General features: G+C 44.2%; 1 protein-coding gene across 1 annotated transcript in view; it reads right to left on the reverse strand.

The window, feature by feature from the left end:
• Window positions 1-5,072: 5,072 nt before the first annotated feature.
• The window catches only part of RXFP2 (relaxin family peptide receptor 2), a 1,407,219-nt gene continuing 1,387,665 nt past the window's right edge, over window positions 5,073-24,626 (reverse strand). Inside the window, exon 18 of the mRNA XM_086935135.1 lies at window positions 5,073-7,225. Coding sequence (XP_086791261.1) covers window positions 6,957-7,225 — 269 coding nt within the window. The 3' untranslated portion in view covers window positions 5,073-6,956. The remainder of the gene's footprint in view (window positions 7,226-24,626) is intronic.

Genomic DNA, 24,626 nt, shown 5'->3' on the forward strand with positions numbered 1-24,626 from the left:
AAGCACATCCTATTCGAATGCCCGGACTATGTAAACCCCAGGAGCTTTTGGCTTAAACCCCTCTGCCGGAATATGGGTACACGTAGTTACCTAGTAGCCCTGCGTATCCTAATGACGGATACTTCTCCTCCTATTGTATGTGGCATAGCCACATTTTTAAAACAGTTTTGGTTGATTCGTTGCAAGAGACTGTCAGTAGCGGTTTAATTCTTTTTTTAGCTAATTTATTCTGGGCACTTTATGTCCTTTTATCTTTTTAATGTGCATTTAATATCGCCTTCTTAAATGATGTTTTTGTAGATTTGTAAATGGCTGTATTGTGTGTACGCTTATAAGATATCTTGCATATCGAATAAAAGCTTATCAATCGATTAGACTGTTCAATTCAAAAGGGGTCAAGCAATATATTGTTAAATTAACAAGTCGAAAAAAGTCAAACATGAATGCATTGGGCAATGATATTTGCTAAGGTGTGATGCATGGAACTCACATTAAGTATCATGCAAAGAGTGTACAAATATCAGAACAACTGGGAAAAAGTGACTATCTAAAGTTCAAGGAGGTTAAGTAGCAATTTACCCAGGTTATAGATGTTGTAACAAATAATATTCCTCATTACTACTCTAGGGAAGGGCCTAGAAGATCCATGGAGGGTAGTGAGTTCCAGACATAGGTGACCCTATTAGGCTTCTGTGGTAGATGAATGAAGATGGACAGAGTGCCTGTGGTTTCGGTTTAGATGGAGTTTGGAAACTCTTTCGATTAACCCGAAAGAGTGGCAATAAGATCAGGCGCGGCCAGTGCATGTAAGAGCGGTGGGGCACGGTGAGGGGGATTCTATAGATGACAGAACATGTATTATTTATCTAATTTTCCATCTGCATCATCTGCCGAATCCTCCTCACCCTGCCCCATGGTTCTTAATTTCCTTGTCGTGATCTGTCGAATACCCCCTGCTCCACTGCTCTTACCTGCACGGGCCACTCCTGAATAACATACTTGGCTAAAAGACCATGGGAGTTATAATGGCTTTATTACATTCTTTCTCTCACAAACCTCATCAGTGACCCGCATATAAAGGGAGGAGTGAGGGGAAGTCTCATAGGTAAACATCAAGGAACTGGTGCAGAGCTAAACTACTTGAGGAGTAGCACAAGGAGAAAAGCAGATGTATCTGGTTAGATTCAAACTAAAGCAACCCATGTTAAATGAAACGGCAAAGCAAGAATCAGCGACGAAAACACAGGCAGGCAGCACAGAAAATGTACATGGACAAAGGTGTGAATCTTTAGCTGCATAGTGTAGTGGCATGGGGACAATAACAGTTTGTTTGGAATTCATGCACATTTTTGGCTTGGATGATGCTTTGCTCTGGGCTACAGTATTCCGGAAAATTTGAAAGAGAAGAACACTAGCTCTAACAGCCTGCCTTAAACCCTCCCAGGGATTTATGCATGACCTATTTTGCCAAACATACATATCCAAGCCATACATTATGCAGCATGAAATGTTCTTTTTATCAAGACAGAGAAAGCTGTGCGTAACATCCAGATTCATATTTTCCACGAGAGGAGTATTTTTCTCATGATAACACATACGCCGTAGACTCTTATCGCTTATCTTTGTATTTTATTTAAATTTACTGCACACGTTTTAGGACTGGTATGCCTGGTTGTAGCTTGTGGCACAAATTAATCTTTGGTTTGCGGTAATTTGCACTTTGGTTCTCATATCATGTAGGTAGCAACATTTTTTGAATCCACATTATGCAAGGATAAGCAAGTAAACCCCTTTGCTTAATGCACAGAACATGCTAGGTATGGCAGCTTTTACATACAAGAACACATTTGTCCACATAGATCTTCTTGCCTCTACACTCCTGCTCTTTTCTGATTGTAGATTCTGCATATAAAGCGCATTACTCGAGGAGATCACTTTCTCAATCATCTAGGTCCCAGATTTTGGAAACGTCCTTTTTAACAACTATTACATCAAATAATTAGTAGTGATAGGAAATGTTATCTTTGGAAGTCCCGCATCTTAAAAGTAAAATAAATATTCTGAGCAAGGAAATGACCCATTGTCTTTAGCCAACTGTGATCTGACTCATTCACGAAGCGTTTTTTTTTATTGCTCGGTCCATTGCCAAATTGTGTTGATGAAGTCACTGACTTAATGCACAGTAATAAAAAAAAAGAAGCATATGGAATTCATCTCTGAGACACCCAGTTTTAAAGGAGTGGCTGGTATATCCATTCCATAGATCTCACTAAGGAATCAATTGAAGCTTCGTAGAAACTTCCTACCACAACTTTGGCATATCTGAACTTTGACTCACTTACCTCGATTGTAAACTTGCTACTTTCAGAAATCCGAAGTGTTCACTCAGTAATGTTTACTTCGACTTGCTTGTAAGTTGAAGTTTAACAAAACTGAGCTAGATAAATGTAAAATAGGTTCACGATTATTTAAACAACTTTGATTTAAGTATTTCAGAGCTTTCAATATTCACATCATCATTTATCAATGTTCCAAATATGCTGATGTTAGATTTGCTTTCCTGAATTTTGAAATTGGGATATGAGGGTGTTTTACCACAATGGATGTTTTACTTGCTTTTGCATTTTTTTCCACATTAGTAAAGGGGAAGCTGCAAAGAGTTTATTTTAGTCAAATATAACTATAGTTATCATAGAAGTGGAGGACTTTTTCTAAGATAGGAATTGGTTCCTCTGCTTTATAAATGTCGGGGAATTCATGTTTTAATCCGTGTATTTTTAGTTTTATCACTAGGTAGTAATCAACTAGACATTCATGGCTATTTTCTTAGTGTAATTCCACGTTCGTGATTAAAACATGAATTTGAGCTTCTAAAACAATTTACTTACAAATACCATCTTCATGTGAAAAAGTTATTTCCGAGTTGCATGGAGTAGCATAGAGCAGCGGAAATGGCATGAAAGTCAGAGATGTTATTCCCACCACTAGCAGACTCTGTGATAAGGTACAGCTCCTGGTAGGAATTAACAGTCTAGGCATGCGGAGCAAAGACTTGGTGGCAGACCCTCTTCTCGATTCTTCAGTGGAATAGGTGTCTACATGAGCCCCCTCGCGGCCATCGCACGCAAACACAACCTCAGCATAATCTCCTACGCCGACGACACCCAGCTGATCCTCTCCCTGACCAACGACCCCGCCTCCGCCAGAGCCAACCTGCACGAAGGGATGAAAGAGGTAGCCGAGTGGATGACGACCAGCCGCCTGAAACTGAACTCTGACAAGACGGAGGTCCTCATCCTGGGCTCTTCACCCTCCGCCTGCGATGACTCCTGGTGGCCTCCCGCCCTGGGCACCGCACCCAAACCAACGGACCACGCACGCAACCTGAGCTTCATCCTGGACTCCTCCCTCTCCATGACCAGGCAAGTCAACAACGTCTCCTCGGCGTGCTTCAACATCCTACGCATGCTACGGAAGATCTTCTGGTGGATCCCCACCGAGACCAGGAAGACCGTCACCCAGGCCCTCGTCACCAGCCGACTGGACTACGGCAACGCCCTCTACGCCGGTACCACCGCCAAGCTCCAGAAGAGACTCCAGCGGATCCAGAACGCCTCAGCCAGACTCATCCTCGACATCCCACGAACCAGCCACATCTTCGGACATCTGAGAGACCTTCACTGGCTCCCCGTCAACAAAAGAATCACCTTCCGCCTCCTCACCCACGCACACAAAGCCCTACACGACCAAGGCCCGAGCTACCTCAACTGCCGGATCAACTTCTACGCTCCCAAACGCCACCTCCGATCAGCCAACCACACCCTCGCCGCCGTCCCCCGCATCAGAAGAGCGACTGCAGGAGGAAGGTCCTTCTCCTACCTGGCCGCCAAGACCTGGAACTCCCTCCCTCCCGACCTGCGCCTGACCCAAGACCACCTCTCCTTCAGGAAGAAGCTGAAGACCTGGCTGTTCGAGCAGTAGCGGCACCCCCCCCCCCCCCAGCGCCTTGAGACCCTACGGGTATGTAGCGCGCTCTATAAGTGTCATTGATTGATTGATTGACGGTCCTCACAGACTCCAACGGAAGACATGCCTCCTCTGTGCTAGTTGGGATAAAAGTAATCTGCAGACTGCACAAGCTCTGTCCCGCGGTCTGTCTGCGCAGACCCCAATGGTATTGTATTGTATATTGGATTTATATAACGCTTATCACCTAGGGGTCTCTAAGCACTTGCCTTGGGAACCCGTCCTGGCTTTTCCCTGTGAGATAGCCCCTACAGGGCATCCCCAAGGTGAAAGCCAGGCATCCCGCCGCGGGGGGCCGTTGTGGAGATTAAGCAAGCTTAATGCCCAGAGTTGCAGAGTGTGAACCCATGATTAGGTCAGGCACCGAAGCGAGAATGATCTAGTCCGTGGACATTTGAGCTCAAGACCCTGCCGCGTTGGGAATTGAACCCTGGTCCCGGGTCTGACCTCTGCTTCAGGATCTGCCTGCTCTAACCAGTGAGCCACACTTCTCCAGGCTTCAGTGTTCTGGGGACCGGCTAGTGTAAGTGTATAAACTGAAATAATAGTTCCCTAGATTGATGTCCCTCAAGTTCTGCGTTATGACAATCTGTTAACTTCCAAAGAGGCAGAAAGGAGGAGAGGGCTACAGCCACTCCATTACGGGTGACCCCTTTGATCCCGGGTATGATAGACGGCAGCATAGGTCAAGTACAGCACAACCACCATCGGCACTTACAAACCATTTTTAAAGATCCAGAAGATCTCTGGAGTTCTGTGCACTGTAAAAACTCTGAATTGCGTCCTGTCCTGACGAATGAAACAAATTGTAGTGCAACTGGTACATTCCACTGCAATATTTATTGAGATGGTCTCATGATCTGTATCATACAGCTCAGTCCGCCGCGGTACAATCACCAGGCATCATAAGCAGACACTCTTGCAGAGCCAGCGAGATAGGGTACAGGCCAGCCTCATGAGGCTCTGCAGTCATCAAACTCTCTCAGGCGCTGGCGTTCTGTTCTGGACTCGAGCGGCATCTCTTGATGAGAGGCTGCTGGCACCAAATGGCGGCACAACATAGTAGTGATAGGAGCAGCCGAGGCTTCAGCAAAACTTTAAGACATATATCATATCTGCCGCCCGTCCTAGCACCACGGGCATCACGCATTAGTCCTGTCTCGGCAACGGGCATTGGGCAAATCATGGGACATATTGTTGCATTGAGCCTACTAAACGCCCTCATGTCTCGTGAATCATATGCCGTGGTGATTGGGGCCCGCGAGTGCAGCTGAGTCACCCCTTCCCCCATGCCTGCAGCAGTCAGAGTCTGTCATTTATCAAACACTCTGCAGCTGCCAGAACAGAGCGGACATTGCACAACTTTGCTCAGTTCTAATACCAGCACTCCGGCTTGCCAGCTTTAGGCGGCCCTAAAAATGTGTGACTTTGCATTCTAGTGCGGTGATGGGGACCACCACACTGAAATGCGTTAGTCTAACCCCTGATGTGTGGTACTTGGCAGGGCTGGAACGATCCCAAAATTGGTGAGGGTGTGGGGAAAGGATTTTCTCCACCTTTTTCCAGGAGTAGCCCTAGGAGCCTGTGAATGGTACAAGGTCCCATGCGTACTTGCTACTGGAAGAACTTTGGCCAATGGATCTTGGAGTTTTCCTTATTACCATTTTAAGTATAGTGAGAAGTTTATTGCTCCCTATTGTGCTACGTTAAAGCACAGGTCATCAAAGTTATGACATTTATCCTTTAATCACCTGGGTAGCGAAATTACTACAGTGGTTTGTTGTATAGAAGGGGTGAAGGGTGAAAAAAAATAAGGTTTCGTGTCGAATGAAATTCCTGAGTAAAGTATAAAGTAGTTTGGCTTAAATCAAGCTTTTGTTTGTGGCAGTCTTTAAAACATGTAGAAACTGTGTCTCGTGAAAATAATTCCCATACCGAACTCTACAGTATGGTTTTATAAGCCATATTACAATTGCAATATTCCAAAACACTTTTTAGCACACTTTAATTGTGATGCAGGCCCATAGTTTACATTGAGTTAAGATGTATAGATCTGTCACCTAAACATTATAACTCTACCTTGGCACGATCCAATCCAGTTTAGTAAAGTTTTGATATGTGAAAAGCACCAAAAGTCAAAATCAAGAGGCAGAAAGGAGAGTTGTCAGGCTTTTTCTGTAGAAAACAACATTGCTTGCTAGTTTGGTCTTATGTTGGGAGCATACATTTTCCAAACAACCGCAACCAGCATCACATTCCATCTGCCCAGCAACACTAAAGGTATAACTGATACAAGTGTCAGTTTCTCTGGCGAAGGACTGCTGTCGCCCGGCTTGTCTGCTATTTTAGGCAATAGCCTAGCGTATTTCTGCAACACTGGTATGTTCTCATTTTATCTTGTGTGGTTGGTCATAAGAGTCTAGCTCTCGCACCTGCAGCTAGTTGTGTCAACCATTGCAACATTTGCGTAGCAGTTCACTGTGACCGCTACATCTGCCCAGACTTGCAGCTCCAGTGGTCCCACACTCCACCCAGGCACAGCAGCTCAGAGAACTCCAACACATTTGAGCTCCTCACGTATTAAAAACATCAACAGGTGAACAGTACAATCCGCGAGTCTTTGCTGCAAGCGCAGCTTCAGTGGCCCCACACTCCACCCAGGTACAGGAACTCATAGAACCCCAGCACACTTGAGCTCCTCATGTATTAACACAAAACACCAATAGGTGCACAGTACCATATATCAGTCTTTGCTGCAGGGACAATGTCATCCTACATTAAACTGAGCATGCCATTGGAATGCTTGTAGAAACATCTCACACGGAGATATAGAGTCCACACAAATGTTAAATGCTAACATTCATGTATTGTGTTCACCTCACACCACCTGGCTGTAGTTTCAGTGGTATTTCGTGTCCTGCTTCCTTTCCTCAAACTGACTTGATGACACTGTCTCCAAGAGTTTTTTTGTTCAGAAACCCAAGCCTAAATGTAGTCGGCTGGACCAGTGGGTCCTCTGTCCATACAAAGGAAGTGGATAGACTTTTCCTCTCGGTCCTGAAGAGCGATCTCCTCCGATGGCGGTGCAGTAACTGCTTTAACTTCTCCTTGAAGAAACTTGTGGTGAGCGTGTACAGAATTGGATTCAAAGCACTGTTTATGGGGAGGATAAATATAACAATCCACGAGGTCACAGTACCTGAAAGACAAAACATTTACAAAATATTAGACTTGTGACGTTTTGGACATAATCTATGGAGTAACTTACATGATGGTGGCTGATAATTTCTGTGGTGGGCATGTATTACGGTAACCAGAGAGGTCTGAAAAATTAATGCTAAAAATAAGACCTACGAGAAAGCAAAATGTAGGGAACAGAATGTAACATAAATGTGGCAGTACAGGTCTAGTCATGAAAGTTAGAAAACCACACCCTCAGATGATATGAATATCATGCATCAAAAAACTTGGACTGTGTAGTATTTAACTTTCCTCCATGCACAAATAGGAATTTGTAAAGTGGGGCTTCCAGTAACACTTAGGCACAAATATTTAAATATTTTCTTCTGCTCAACAATAGTTTGTGTATGTATGTACCTATGTTTGTGTGAGTTGTGTATGGGTGTGTGCCTGTGGGTGAGCGTGTGCATATGTGTATATCAGTGGAAAGTTTTTTGAACGACTAAACTCTTCTATGTCAGGTATTCTTTTGTCGATTATTTTTTTAAAGAAGAAGAATTCCAAACTTATTTGTCAAGATTTTCTCGGTTCATTGTAGTATTAACTATTAGAAACATGCCTAACACGTTCTTTCATTATACAATGGAGCTATTTTAAGGCACAATAAGTAACAAGAGGAGTATTTGTAAGAAATGTTCTGTTGGTATGTCACCCTAATATCGTGGGCTAAATATCGCATGGAAAATATCTTTAACATTATAACATAAAAAGCACGTTTTGTTTCATCTTTACAAATTCTTGGGCTCTACTGACGTACTGTGTAAGTTGTATGTGTTGAAGTGCTTTTTGTACTTTGGGGGAAATCCCAAAATTCCCAATATGCTGTTTTGAATTGTGGCAGAAATGGTGCCTTTTTAGTAGGGACTTTCATGCTTTTTGAATTGTGAACACCCCGTCCCTATTTTTTACTTTAGAGTACCTCCTTTTGTGTTACTATTAATGCAAGTAAGCCACTCCTAAGTTGTCCTCCTAAGCTCAGGAGCTAGAGTGCATTATCTTAAAGGTGTGGATATATATGATTATTGTTGGACTTGGCCCTTTTGGCGGGTTCACCCCTAAACTTTTTGACGGTTTCCTTGCCTTTTCCCTGTGTAGTGTTGATGGTTTTAGGCCTCTAGGCACTTTATCACTGTGGTCCAGTGTAAAGTGCGAGCGCGCTCTGTGTTACATTTGTAAAGTTGGACTGCCCTCCCATAGGAATGCATGGGGATTCCCTGGTCAGTGTGTGTCAGTGGTAATTCCTGTTATGAGAGGAGCAGTGTGGTTAAGTCTGGTATGTATAAAAGTGTATTAATAAATCCTGCACAATAGTGTGCGCAGATTAATTGTGATTATTTTAGAAATGCCACTATTAGAAGTTTCTGAAACTGGGGAGTTAGGTCCTTATGGGACATGGGGTAGGCTGGACCATATTGTATTTTAGAAGTTGGCATTTTTGTGTGCTATGTGTCTGCCTGGTGTGAATTGCATGTCTGGCTTTTGAGTGACAGGGGCTGGTGAGGTGTGGGTGGCTCCAGGAGGGGCAGGATGAGTCAGCGCTAGGCTGAATGGGCCATCTACATTTTAAGTAGTGGGAGGAAAAGTCCCTGGCCCCTGAACAGGAGTGTGCATGCCCTAGTGAATTCTGGCTCCGCCTCCCTGTGGTGTGTCTGATGACGAGCCCCCACCTAACAATAGGGAAGAGGTGCCTGGTAAACAGAGTGCTCCAAAACCAGTTGCATCTGGTTTCCCAAGCCCTGTGCTGGGACACAAAGGAAAATGACCTATAAATGTAGGGGCTGTGACCCCAGAAAAGTGTTGTGTTTGGTGCTACTTGAGACCAGCAGGCTGCCGGTCTGCCAGGAGGAACAGCCGCTGGGGATTGAACTGCTGCCCTGCTCGGCAGCTGGGAGGTCTGCTGTCAGCCTTGGAGCCCCAGTGCGCTGGTCTGCCTGTGCACTCCTTAGGGGGTAGTGCTGAGGGCTCCCTGCTAATGGTTACAGAAGGGAGCCCCTTGGACTATTGCCCAGACTTCCAGATGGGGATTTAGCAGCAAGCGTGTGATGAGCGCTTTTCCCTGAGCCCAGGGGGGAGGAGCAGCGTGTGGCCGTGCTCTGCGCAGAAGTGGCAGAGGCTGGACACTTCACATTGGCCTTATTTTCACTGGGGGTTGTGAAGCGCACGAGGAGCATTGATCAGGGAGCTGTCTGCCAGCCCCAGCACTGGCTCAAGGAGGTGTCTAGCATGCGGAGAAGTGCTTCTGATCTTTTGGTTGCAGAGGGCCGCAACCAAGGCTCTCAGCAGGACTCGGCCGTCGGCCGGTTGCTGGGGCAACAGGAGGCCTAACGGAGGCAGTGCCGAGTAAAAAGGAGATGCGGGGACCTTGTCAGCGAGGGCAGGGCATCACGCCCTCCCTGAAGGAAGCAGTACCCCATCTCCTAGCCCATACAGAGGAGGAGGAAGTCAGGCATTGAAGGCCTGGTTCAGAGCGGGGCCTAAGAGCTGGAAGTTAGGCCGGAGGGAAGCCCGCAGCCAGTGAGGAAAACCGGCAGGCACAGTGCGTGATGTGCGGCGGGGCTCCTGTATCAGTGAGGGAAGCCCCGCGTGCCACACAGAGAGTAGAGAGGAAACGCGACGCTGCTGCCTGGACAATGTGGACACGAGAAGAGGAAGCTGTGGCCGGTGAAGTCAAAAGAAGCCCCAGGTGAGTGGGGGCTTTAGGAGGCCACCGTGTTGGTACTCGCAAGGGCAAGCACTAGGGGCCGGTGGGTCCTGAGCAGCCCCGCAGGACATTGGCCAGCTCCACGTTGGCGGCAGAGATCACTGGACAATGGCTGCAGCGGACGGCTGCTGACTACTTCACTCAGCCCCAAGGAGTGGTGAGAGGGGCTGAGCCTCTCTTCTTTTTCTTCTTTGGTTGTGTTCTCACGGGCCGCAGTGGTGAGAAGCCAGTGTCTCTTTTTGCTACACAGCAGCGCCGCAGTTACGGGCCGCTGCTAATTTTCTTATTTTTTTTAGCACAATTACTTCTTTCCTTTAGAGTCCCAGAGAGGGCTCAGGAGGCACGCTGGTGCCAGGGCTCATTTTCACAACTGCCCAGCAAATAGTGGGCAGCTGCCACGTTTAGGCCAGCATTTCTTGAGGGCATTTTTTAGTAAGGTAGGAGTGAGATGCAGGGCATTTCTTAGTAAGGTAGGAGTGAGATGCACTCCTCTGTCCAACGCAATTGTGCGCTTGTGGATTTGGCTGTAGTTACAGCTAGGCCCTGACTGTTTAGACAAAAGGCATTTGAGTCCCAGTGGAAGGCCAGATTGGCCTGAGGACAGTTGGGTAATGTTAGGCACCATGATTTATGCATTATGTTAGGCCTAATGGGATGTCTACTGCATGATGTGTTGATGCTAATGAGGTTTGGGGCCTAATGCCTTTTATGCCTAGTGTGATAATGCTGAGGTGATTATTATACCAGTAGTTACTGGTTGTGTTTTATATTTGCATCTACTTACCTGTTCTGATGGTTCTGACCAGGACCCGATTGGCCTGGTCCTGTATATAATTCCCCTGTGAATATTGCTAAGTGCCAGTTGACACAGTGTATATTATGTGATTATGTTTCTAATGTATTTATGACAATACAAAGGCATTTTTTTATATAACCTTGTGTGGAGTTCCTTTTGTAGTGTGCCTAGGGTGTTGCTGCTGTGTGTGTGTGTTGCGCAAACGCATTACACATTGCCTCCGGGATACGCCTGACTGCTCATGCCAAGCTACCAAGGGGGTGAGCAGGGGTTATCTTTGGTGTGTAATTTCCTTGCCCTGACTAGAGCGGTGGTTTCTGCCTGGCTTTGGCAAGTCTTAGCCAACCAGAAATCCCATTTCTAAGAATTATACATCTATATCCCTACAGTAACCCTGTAAAGCAAGGTTTTACTGAAAGTAGCTGGCGGTCCACTGAGTAACATGGGATGACTACATAGGAAACTCGGCATAGCTAGCTCCATTAAGGAATTAACAAATTGTATTGCATTTGGTATCAAACACCCTGATTTTTCACCCCAATACGAATCTCGTCTCCAGGGTGAGCTGGCATGCACAGGGCTTCCACCCTGTATGGGTACCCCCCCCAGGATACAAAGCTTCAGTGACTTGGTGGGCTTCCAGATCTGTTTGCTGCCAAGACAAAGCCTACCCTTCTGGTTGGATATGCTAGCAGTTCCTCAGAATGGAGACAAAGGCCTGGGCAGGAAGGAGGTCACAGCTCCGCCCTTCCAGGATGACAAGGCGGTGAGCCTCAAAGGCTTTCACTGAGTTGAAGTGTAATTACTTGTCCCCCACTTGAGGACAAAGCCCTTCCTGCCCTGTCCACAATTTCCGGCTGGAGAATTAGGTAGTCAGGAGGCGTACACCTCCAAAAGGCTAACCTCACCTTTAGGGTAGGTTAAGAGGTCTGTACAACAGAGGACCGCAGGGACCAGAAGCCCATTGGCCACTGTCCCTCACACCCTTAATGCTCTCTAAACTAGGATTTAAAGAGCTCCCCTGGCACCAGAACCCCAGTTCTAACTTGAAATCTGACAAGGGGCACAGAAAACACCCTGTTACTGAAAACAGGACTTTCGACTCTGCCGCAGCGCAAAGGGAGGACACCTAAGTGCCCCGAAGAGACCATATACTGAAACTGATTGCCAATGTGCATCTGTGGTGAAAGCTCATTGCTCCCAGCAAAAAGGACTCCAGTGGACACCAGAAATCCAAAGCAGACTCCTCTGACTGGTGGAACCAGTCACCTGCAACCTGCAGAAGAATTGATGTGCTGTGTCACAAGAATTGCGACCCACTTGGCCTGTCACAAGTGAGCCCAAAGAGAAGTGGTGTCCTGTAAGCCCGGAGTGGTAGCTTAGCTCACACTAAGTTTCGAGCTGCTAGTCCACTCCTGTTGAACTCCAGCTGCCAAAGTACCCTAAAAGTACATTTGCCGCTGTCGAGGCTTGGTGTTTGCTAGTCAGATGATCGACCCCTTGAGTGACAACTCCAGCACGGGAGAAACTCACAGCGACTGATGTTGGCAATGACTACACTGCTGTGTTTCTGCATCCTGAAGTTGGTGTTGTTGAGTGTGTGGCAAAGCATCTTTGATGCGACCTGCCCCACTGATTGACAGCTGCCAGCTACCATTGCACCCAGAGCTGCAGAGTAAGGTAGAAGAAATACAGCTGGTGCACCCAGGGCCTGGGACCCCAAAGGCCTCTAGTCTCTGTGGGTAGAGTGTAACTTCATATCCAAATGTGTTTTTGCTAAGTGCTGCATTTTTGACAGCTCCTGCATTTCCCATCAGCACCAAGGAGAGCCAAGTAACTTCTGCACCCGGAATAACTGGGGGGGTGGGAGGGCGGAACGAAGAGCAAGTGTTGAGTCTTGGTCTAGGGACCTGCAGAAGCTAGCCACAAGAGGGTTCATTTGAAATCACCCTGCAACTGTCATTTTGCTAGGTGTGTTTTCCTCCACTGACTTCAATGGTGAACATGTGACAGCTTTCATTGCATTTATTGCTCAATCCATTGAAAATCCATAACTCTGGTTATATGCAACATATTAAGTTTGTTTTGGTGTCAATAGTTATATAAAAATACAATATATTTTTTATAAGTTGGTGTAAACATTTTTTTTGAACCATTTCACTTATTGTCAATGCTGGAACTGTGAAATGCTTAGCAGATGTTCCTCTAAGTTCTCCTGACTGCTCTGTGCCACATTACCAGGACCGAGCTAAGGCTGCTAAGGGTGAAGCCAAGGTCCACTTTTGTGTATTGTGTTAGTATTACATGAAAAGACCCACCAGCCATATCACATAATACTTCCACCTTGCAACAAGTGGGCAATTAATAATTTGGCATGTTGCAAATGAAAATGAGTTCTAGGCCAAAAACAGAATGTAGGACTCTAGAGGGCTTCAAATTCATAACAACGCTCCTGCTTACGGAAAACTCTAGTCTTGGCATACTAGAAGACCACAGACAAACTTTAGAACCTGAATTTTTTCTTGTCTTTTAAAAATCTAATAGAAATAGAAGCACAAAACACCTCAGGCCAGAATTACTAAGGACTTACATTGCACTTGCATAACTTGTGTCATCCCAAGGCAACACAGGTCCTTTAGTGGGATTTACTAATCCATGGGTAAATCCGGAATAATGCAAAGCAGCTCATATTGCTGCCTTGCATTACCTTGTGGCAGGGAGGCATTCGGTAGGTGGAGTATGGGCATTCACAGACATCCAACCATGGATTTTAGCGCATTTTCGGATTTACAAAAAGTTTTTTTCCTTATATGTAATTCTTTTCTAATTTTGCAAATAGACATCAGTACAAAATAATAACACCCCTCTGTACCCCTCCCTCTGCCTCCCAACAATCTTAGAGAAATAGGAAATACCCCACAAGCATGTTTTGCTAAAAGCCAGTACATGGCACTCAGGCAGCATAAATAAAGTGTATGCAGTACACACAGAGGTGTAACGCCCGGCCATCGCACCCCCTGTAAATCTTTTGGCGTATTCACATCTCATTCATCTCTAGAATCCACTCCCTGCTCCACAACAGGCTCCTTAAGTTCCGGCTGTAGACAAACCTCCACCAAGTTGCACTCCACTCAGTCCCACTGTAAACCAGTCTGCGTCTCACTGCTCTTGTACCAACTGTGCTAGTTCCCACAGCCATGGTTTCTTAGTAGGTGTTCTATTAACCACACATCTAAGTGCTATGCATTTATTCGCTACAGCCAGACCCAGCTCCACTACTTTCGCTGCATATTTTAGAGTGTTTAGATCTGGTCACCAGCCCAAAAGGCGTAGCCGAATCGTTGGCTGCAGCGGTAGTTCAGTTAAAGCCATCAACACCTGTATCACCTCACCTCAGAAGGCACCTACACTCGGATATGTCCACCACATACGAATATATGTCCCAAGGGCTGACTGGCACCGAGGGCAGTGCTTGATTTACGAAGAGTTTTACATCTTGGAAAGCGTCAATAGAATAGTCCTCCCTGAACCAGGCATAATGAGGAAAAATATCTTTGTTTCTCCTCATTACTACCTTTATCTATGAGTGATGTGTAATGCATCACACACAGAGCAAAATGCCTTTGAGGAACGTTTTTAGGCAGGAAAATGTCCTTCCTGCACGAAGCAATCCTGACTGTAATGCAGGCACCCTTACACCAGGTTGCAGAACACAGTGCTCCATTGAAAGTAGGTAGCAGAAATATGCCATATCTTTGAAAATATGGTGTATTTCTGCTGTCTCTCTATCAAGCAATGCTGCACAGCTAGTTGCCTTGCTGTGCTGCGTACCGTAAAATGTTAATAAATCTTACCCCTCCTGTCTCCCGTACAATGTGAGACAAGTGCTCACACTAAGGGGTCGATTCCGATTCGGGAAAAACCGCTCCGAATAGCCGTTCGGAGCGTTTTTCCCGTACGAATCGTACCCTGCAACGTCCCCCGTACGTACGACGAAGTACGATTCGTACCAGGAGCCGTACTCCGTACGAGTCGTACAAGACACCGTACGACTCTAATCTCCGTACGATTCTCCCTCAGAACCTGCTGTACGCGACATCTGTACGGTTCGCGGCTGGTTTTTACGACCCAGCAAGTACGATACGTGTCGGGTACGCACTGTACGACCCTTTTTCTACGGGAGCTGAAAACAGCCGTAAAAGCAGAGTTCGTGCCGAAACAGGTACGGAACGGCCCCCCCGGGTACGGTGCGTAGCCCCCATGATCGCAGGGGTACGCACCGTACCACTGCGATCATGGGGTGTACGAGCCGTACCCCCATTGTATGATCGGTGTACGAGCCGTACCCCATGTACGATCGCTGTACGAGCCGTACCCCCATTGTACGATCGGTGTACGAGCCGTACCCCATGTACGATAGGTGTATGAGCCGTACCCCCATGTACGATCGGTGTACGAGCCGTACCCCATGTACGATCAGTGTACAAGCCGTACCCCATGTACGATGGGGGTACGGCTCGTACACCGATCGTACATGGGGTACGGCTCGTACACCGATCGTACAATTAGGGTACGGCTCGTACAGTGATCGTACATGGGGTACGGCTCGTACACCGATCGTACATGGGGTACGGCTCGTACACCGATCGTACAATGGGGGTACGGCTCGTACACCCCATGATCGCAGGGGTATGTGCTGTACCCCTGCAATCATAGGGGGTACGCGCTGTACGGGGTGTATGTAATTGTGTGCTTTTCCGTACGAATCACCCTTACCTGACGTGGACCGTACGAATCGCGTCCTGATGCCCCGGTCCGGATCGTACTCGTCGGGTCGTACGGCGTGTGTACGAGTCGTACGGTTCACAGTCTCAGCCTTGCAATACGTACGGATCGTGACGATTCGGACAGATTCACGGAATGCGGATCGTACTACGCGACTCGGATGGACGGATACGATTCGTACGGAAAGAGCTACGAATACGAATCGTACGGTGAATTTTTTTACCGGATCGGAATCGAGCCCTATGTATGAAAGTGCAGTGATTCATCAGTTAGTGTGTCTTACTCCCCTCTATTGTGCAACAAATTGTACTATAAACGTGCTTAAGTTACATCTTAAGGTTGCTGTGATGGGTCGCCCCGGGCTGGAGGAGCATAGTATAAGTTACATTTTAAGGTATTTCAGTCCTCACCGCTTTCATAGGGCTAAACAGTAGACAACTGATTGGTGTTCGTATCGATGGGAGGCAATACAGTTTTTCCTGATATTGGAAGTCTATATTATACAGTGCATATTGACAGGATGAATCTGGGATCCCTTTACCAAGAGTTGAGAAGACTATTAGTATGAAGGAACTGAAATTCTGAAGCCCTGAGAAGCAAATTAACTTCACAATACACGTGTTGGCTTGGCTTGGAGAATTTTGTGATCAAGCATATGATGTACTTCAAATGTTGCTTCTACCAAAGTTGAAGACAACCTTTTTTGTGTCTGAACAAGGACGAATGATAATAAAAGAATTTTGCATGGACACTTAAGATACAAAGGGTGTGTTTTTCTCAGTGCATAACTTAATGTGTGACTATTCACTGAAAGGAAAACAGGGATCTGGGAACTAGTGCCGGGCATTTCTCTAAATTTCCTCCGTTGTTGAGTAGACAACATATGTTAAGGCAGCGCTATCTTTGGTGCACCACCAAGTTCAAATAAAACAACACATTTTTGGAAAGAAGTTGTGCCTTTCTCCAGACACCATAGATATATTATGCGGATCACTGAAATAATATCGAGGGACAAAATATCGACTTGCAAAAATATCGTGGACAAAATATCGACAGTCAAAATATCGAGTTTGTATCTACAAACAGGTAAGTACAAAAATATCGAGTACAAAATATCGTTTACAATAATATAGTTGTAAAAAATATCGACTTTATTAAAAACAGTGTTAAATTAAATTAATATTCAAATGTAATTACTAAAATATACTTAAAAATACTTAAATTAACTTATAATAATTAAATAATAAATGAAAATAATAAAAATAATTTTTTACAATCTTATTTGGTAAAACATATATATAGAGTAACATACTATAATTAAATAAGATACTATTATATTACCGTACGATACCAGAAGTGTAAAAAATACTATTCCCACTCCAAAGAGTGCAAGCGTAGGGAAAGCGTTGGATAGCGTAGGGGTTAAAATTACTATTCCCACTCCAGTGGGTGCAACAGTAAGGAAAACTGACTCTGAACCCAAAAAATACCCCTTTACCCAAGAACTGAAAACTGACCATGAACCCTAAAAATACCCCTTTACCCAAAAACCAAAACTGACCCTGAACCCTAAAAATACCCCTTTACCCAAAAACTGAAAACTGACCCTGAACCCAAAAAATACCCCTTTACCCAAGAACTGAAAACTGACCCTGAACCCTAAAAATACCCCTTTACCCAAAAACTGAAAACTGACCCTGAACCCTAAAAATACCCCTTTACCCAAAAACTGAAAACTGACCCTGAACCCTAAAAATACCCCTTTACCCAAAAACTGAAAACTGACCCAGAACCCTAAAAATACCACTTTACCCAAAAAACCAAAACTGACCCTGAACCCTAAAAATACCCCTTTACCCAAAAACCCAAAACTGACCCTGAACCCTAAAAATACTCCTTTACCCAAAATTAATTAATATTATTTAATTACCAAATAATTATTAATTAACAATAACAATAAAGTAAATATATTAGCACATTAGCTGTAATTAATTTAATTTAATAATTAATATTATTTTTTCAAATTAATTAATTAACAATAACTAAAAATTATATCTATAAAAAAATTACTCTAATTAATGTAATTAACTAATTAATATTATTTAATTACCAATTAATTACTATTTAAAAATATGTACAAAATTATATTAATTAATTAACTAATTAATATTAATTAATTACCAATTAATTAATTAAAAATATTTACAAACATATATTAATTAATTAATTATTATTAAATTACTCCCCACCCTTATCCCCTATTAACCCAACATCCCGCTCCTGAACATTAACTACAATTTATATTACTATTAATAATTTTTTATTTTTTTTAACCTTTTTTCTACATATTATCGATTTTTTTGAGTCGATATTTTTGTACTCAATATTTTTTTATCATTATTTTATTCGATATTTTGACCAACGATATTTTTGTTATCGATATTTTATTGTTGTCGATATTTTTAACTCGATATTTTGTCCATTCGATATTTTGGAGTCGATATTTTGTCTGTGCACCATATTATGCCACTAAGATGAAAATATCTTCAGAATCAGTTTGAAGGCAAAGGGGAAATCCAACCGTGCAGTGTCTTTTTTGTATATTTGTAAAAAATGGGACACAACTAAAGCCTCCATTTCTGCAAGGAGCGAGTACAGAGCAGCATGATATGTAATTGCCTCTTTGTTTGTAGTTACACGCAGCTGTGGATGAAGATGCGTTGGACCAGTTGTTGATGTAAGTCATTATGAGAAATGCGCCTATTCTGAACCTTATTGTTGAAAATGGCCCTTTCTAGGGTGCTTTCCCTTGGCTTTTTGTTTTTCTCCTTCACTGTTTTCCGCTGCTCTGGGTGCTAGCCTTAGGACTTGAGCACGTTTGGCATTGCCGTTTAGTGCCAAAGCACTGTGCACGTCATATACATACTGTGGATCGTGTACATATGATTAGCTGATTCAAGTTAGCTATACGTCCCTTGTCATGGGGTAGGACCAATACCAGGGGTATGAATCTCAAATGCACCTTTGTGGGCCTGCTGCCCTGGTCATGCCACCCACAGAGGTAGCTCATCGATTGTGCCACAAGTTTGCCCTGGTGGGGCCTGTATGCATGGGTTACTGTTACTCGGTTTGGTATTTAAAAAGCTATGTGCCACGGTTCTGCATGTCTCATGCTGTATCCGAGTTCTCCCTGTTGCTAGGGTGACGGTGCAGTGCTGGGAAGAGGCTGGGCAGGTGTGTATGTGTTACCTGCAAGAGTCAAATGACACCGGATTGTGTGTTAGGTATAATGGTGCCTGCTTCTCGCATTGGATTATCATGAGGGGTGTAGGGAAATGCTCTAGAGCATTATTTCTTACGGGCAAAATAGTAACGGTATAGTGTTTAGTATCGATGAGTTCGTAATGGCAAATCCTTTCCAGGAGTGGGAGGGGGTTTCAACATTACGGTGCTGTAAATGTCACTTTGGGAAAGTGAGAATTTTGATGCTCGGGCTGTGTGTGCCTGGCGGCCTGTCCCCTAATTCACAACTTTGTGCTGGGGCCAGCCACATCTATGAATTCCTGATAGAGGGCCATAAACAAGGGGTTCACTGGAAATTGCGGACCTCTGACTCTAAGGTGCCTCTCTGGGATGGTTACGTGGGGTGGAATTGGCACCTACTTTCCAAGGGCCAGGGTCTTAGCCTCACTATAAATTGTGATCAAACCTCCTGAACAGGATGGCATATAGGACAACATTTAGAGAGTGCCTCTGCATTTCAAAGGTGGCCTTTTGAACTGATCATATCTTCAAAGGCCATGCTGGGTAGAACTGCTGGGGCTGTGGCCTTTGAAAGTAGAGCCACTTTTGGATTTGGAACCATACTAACCTGGTTCGATACTGGGACATTGACACAAGGAATCATTAGGGCAGCGGGGACTGCACCTGGACTATCCCAGACCTGTGGTAGCTGGGAGCTGGTCATGCTCTAAGAGGGGGGCAATCACTTGGTGGATTTTGCCTGGATGTTGCTGGCCTGCAGCTATGTGCCAACTGTTGTAACCTGGGTCTCAAAGTACTCCCCAAGGGCCGGTGATCTGTTCACGAGATCCCAGGGACACAAAGGATCTCACTGTCTCCAGGAGATCAAAAGGACTGCACTGAGTGCAGTGGAGACCAGTGGAAGTGATTGTGGTTGGGACAAGGACTGTCCTGACATACACCATCATCTTGCTGTGCAAGAGGAGTGTGTGTGCAAGATCAGCAGCCATCTGAGGTACCAGGACATGAGGAGTTTGAGGAGTGAGAGAGAAGCTTGCAGAGTCCGAGGGACCCATGCTTGCAACCAGGTTACCTCTGCTTGCTTGCGCTACAGTAAGTGTGGTGTCTGCTGGGTTTTGGGGGAATCTGAGCCGAGAGCTGAGACTGTCTTCGGCCTCCTGATTGGGAGGATGACCTTATCGGACATCTCGGCTTCTGTCCGAGGTCACTGGATCCCTCTTCTTGGACTCACGCCACAGGGTGCTTTGTTTTGGAAAACACTGTGATGAGACCCAAAGGGGTTTCGTGTGACTTGTGGGCATCTGCAGCTGACTGTCAGGGGTCTATGGCACATCCCACCCGGGCTTGAGGGTAAAGCATTTCTTCAGACTTGGGAGCAGGCCAGCTTCCTGGGTCACAACCTTTTGTCTAAAGGGTGGATATTGACCCGCACTGGTGCATGTGCCATTGCACGCCTGGAGGTCTGATCCGGATGGACGAAACTAAGTAACTTTTGCTAGAATATAACGAAACTGCAGCTGACTATATGTTTCACACCTCAATGTCCACAATATTTAAAAGTCCTATGCCCATAGACTCCTCGACCTGCCGCAGTTGGGTCCCACTGGCGATCCAGAAACGCCAAATAGAGAAAGTATGGAGGTAGCACCAGGGATGGAGTCACAACAACCAATATGTTCTATTCAAAAATCTTTATTCTTCGTTGGATTAAAACACTTTTTCTTTCTGTGTTAGGTTGTTCTGACTGTCTAGGCAACACGGTGCCAGCTGGGGCAACGTGTATCGTTGGCTGGTGTAGTTGAAGACTAAGGGTCTGAGTCACAAAGCACGGTCAAAGAACTGTGACTGTTTAACCTTTCTGCTATTGGGAAAGTTGACAATTTGAGTATAACTGTAGAGTGTATATATAATGTGTCTCTCATTTTGATTTCAGTGTGTGTATGTGTGTTTGTATAACACAAAGACAAGTGTTTTCATACATACGGTGTGGAGTATTGTTGTAGCATACACACTACACAGTATGTTGCAAGGGGGTGTTGTATCAATACTTTACATCCAAGCCCTGAGGATACGCCTGACTGCTCGGTGCCAAGCTACCAGAGGGTGAGCACAGGTTATCAGACAGGTGTACCGTACTCACCCTGTTTGAAACAGTGGATTCTGATTGGCTTCGATGCGTCTTAGCCAGCCCAAAACCGCTGGGTTGCACACTTATGTACAATTTTTTTATCTCTGAAAATAACTTGTCCAAGCACTGTTCATACGATCCAGAGGATTTCATTTCATAGAAGTATGTCATTAATTTGCCTCCTTACTGTGTGTTCTTGTAGGCCCAATATTTTCCCTTGATTAGTTGCACACTTGAAGTGGATTAGTCCAGATTTCTGCACAGCCTATGGAGACTAAAGTACTTGCAATGTGATTGAGCCAAGGTAGTTTGGGTGGGTCACTGCTTTGCCGTATTTTGATCCAATACAGGATCGGTTTATTTGTTAGATGGGCTTGAACAGTATACATGTCCAATTCCAACATGATGAAGCTTATTTTTTGCAAAAGCTTGTGCCTAGATGGTTCAGTACAGGCCAATCACAAAACATCATCAGAAAACAAAATAATTGGTGTTTTGTCACCTCAGATTGTTGGAACATCCAATTTCAGGGTAAGGAGGCTTTTGTCTACATCGCTGAAAAGAAGATTTAATAAGGCCGGTGCTAAGACACAACCTTGCCTTACGCCAGAGTTTATTTCAAAGCTAGATTTTTAATTCCCCTCGTGTTCCACATCTTACTGATGTTGTAAAAAGTAGGGTTGACCCATATAGTCAGTGGGACCTGGGTGAACAGTCGGTATAGGTATACAGGGGTCCCAGACCAAACATATAATTATTGGTTCATAATCACACACTTTATATTGAATTAATCCAAAAACAATTAAAGGTGCATAGTGTTTTTATTCTCACTGCACCATTAGCCATTCAATGATGGAAGAATCGATTATAATATATACAATTTTGTATATATTATAATTGATTCTTTCATCATTGAATGGCTAATGGTGCAGTGAGAATAAAAACACTATGCACCTTCAATTGTTTTTGGATTAATTCAATATAAAGTGCCACATCTTACTGAGGCTGAATTGCCCATTGAAGTTAATCTATAAAATCTTAACCAAATGAGACGATTTTTTTGTTAATTATATTTAGGATACATGGGAGCTTGACATGATTCCAGTGGCTGTAAATGGCACTGACTAGCAGAAGAAGCCTGTAAGGAAGGAAGACAAATGCCCCTTATGGAGAAAACAAACACGTAGGAAAAACAAGGCTGTGTCACGGAGGACACATCTGGGGCCTCATTTATGAGGCCGTGCGTCACTTTTACGCCGCCGGTGCATCACTTTTTGTGACGCATCGGCGGCGTAAAACATGCCTCCTGTTGCGCACTATTTACAAAGTAAACCCCTGCGCTACATTATACCTGCGTCAGGTAAAATGTATGCAGAGGGGGCGTTCCCCCGCAAAAAGCCTCGTAATAGTGACGCAGTGAAATCTATGAGATTCCACTGCGTCACTTTTAGGATGCTGTTGCGTCAAAATCTTGCGTCTTCCTCACAGCAGGCGTATGACTGACGCAAGCCCTTTCACATGGGGCTTTCCCCATGTGAAAGGAAGCATTGCTGGAGTTGCGTCACTTTTGTGACACACTCCAGCAATGCGTCACTTTTGCGCTTATAGATACGGCAGAAATATTGACGTATCTGTAATTCCTTGCGCAATGATGCGTCATATTGTAAATATGACGCATCATTGGGGTCGCAAGGAGGTCGCAAATGAAAAGTGACGCATCTCTGTTTTCTCGCAGCGATGCGTCACTTTTCATAAATGAGGCCCTTGGTCTGGGCGAAATTTAAATTACACCAGTGAAATTCAAGAATTTCCTGAATTTCGCACATTTAAACATAATCATATAATGTGATTTTGTTTTAATGTTGCCCGTAGGCCCCTGGCTTGCACAGCAAATGTCTTTGAAAGAGAGATTTTCTCCTTAAACGTGCTTCCTGCTGCTTTCTCACAAGACTTTTTTACACAAAGTACGAATTCTCGTGAAAATAGTCAAGCAAGATACTTCCAAACCACATCCCAATGCTTAATTGGAAAATGTGTGAAATGTTGCTAATTTTTTTATTAAAAAATTACACAGTTTCAGACACTTCTAAAATATTTTTTTCCACATTACAGAACTTGTAGATCACCCACTGTGAGTGTTATTTATTTATTTATTTATAAAGTTTTATATAGCGCGAACAAGATCCCGAAGGATATCAGAGCGCTTTACAATAAGTTGAAGGAGAGGACAAAATGAAATATACATAGCAATTGTGGAAAAAAAGTACAATGATAAACAGTAAGCAATGAAGCTCCTCAATATTCAAGACTTTTAGTATACACGGTACACAGCATTGCTGGAATTTGAAGAACTCGACTTTTATGGAAATCCATCTTTTCCCTGCAACTCGCAAACTGTTTCCTTTGTATGTTTTGGTATTTCGACATGCAGATGTCTGTTGGGATGGATGAATTTGTATTTCTCTTAATTTTGCAATCTCTCGTCTAAGACTTTGTACCTCGTTGCATAACTGTGAGGCTTACACAGAATAACTATTTTTCAGAGACATACATTAGTGTCCCTTTGAGGTCTCGCTTGACAGCACATGTCTACACTACCTATTGTTACCAATACTTTAAAACATACATGGAGTGGAATCTGGCTTCACCCAGAAGCGTATTCCTCTCTTCACCTCGTAATGTAGGGTGTTTGATGCTAAATTTCGCCTTTTTGTATTGCTTGCATTGCAAAGTATTAGGGCCTGTTCTACATCTCAAAACTAACAGAATAATTTCACATTACATTCTTTATATCATATATGCATTGTATACTGGAGACATTCATTGTTAGTTTTTTTCTTTGCTGTAGGTTTTTTAATTTTTTTTTTTCAGGGATCAGGTGCAAGCCACAAATACATGTATGCTTTTATGTTTAGATATGCAAGCATACGTTAGCACAAAGCACCGTCTTAAAACAAAACATTCACTGAGCCAGAGCTAATGACTTTCTCAAGGCCTCTTCTTTCTTGAACTTTCTCACTGTATCTTAATAACATCTAGTGTGTTGTTCACTAAACGTCCAAGGGTTTGTTTATATATATTACTGGTCTTTATTAGGCTCCACTTTATTTGTACAGTTTACATTTCTGCAGATCAGCGTTGTGATGCAAAGGTGTTATCCAGCTAACAGGGAATCTCAACCCAGGAAGAGAGCAAATCCGAGCATATTACACTCTATTTCCAATTAGGATCATTTTGATTTTTGAGGGTTATTTGGTAGACATGGATTTCCATCTTCCTTCATACATCTCAATATAACTGTGTATTTCCCCGCAAATAGGGACACAAATATAAGGACTTCTACCCTATGTTTTAGAAACATTAATGTGACGTGTGCATGCACGTGATGTTTCACATTTAGAACTGTTGCAGGACGTTTACGGCTGCCTCAACAAGTGTTTAATCAAAAGTGGGAAGAACGCTTGTTTATCTAAAAGGAATTATCGAATCGTTTGCTATGCCTGGCTGAGCCTTGATGACTAACAGCGCCTTCTGCTGTGCAATTGGCTGAGACGCAGCAGGATGTTATGACGTATACGAATGTCAAGGCACCTGAAGCAGAGACCATGGCATCTACCAAGCTTCAGAGTGTCATACTGGTGTAATAGAAAAGGGGCCATAAAACCATATGGGCAATGCAAGGCTCA

Source organism: Lissotriton vulgaris, chromosome 8 (genome assembly GCF_964263255.1).
Source record: "Lissotriton vulgaris chromosome 8, aLisVul1.2, whole genome shotgun sequence".
Lineage (NCBI taxonomy): Eukaryota > Metazoa > Chordata > Amphibia > Caudata > Salamandridae > Lissotriton > Lissotriton vulgaris.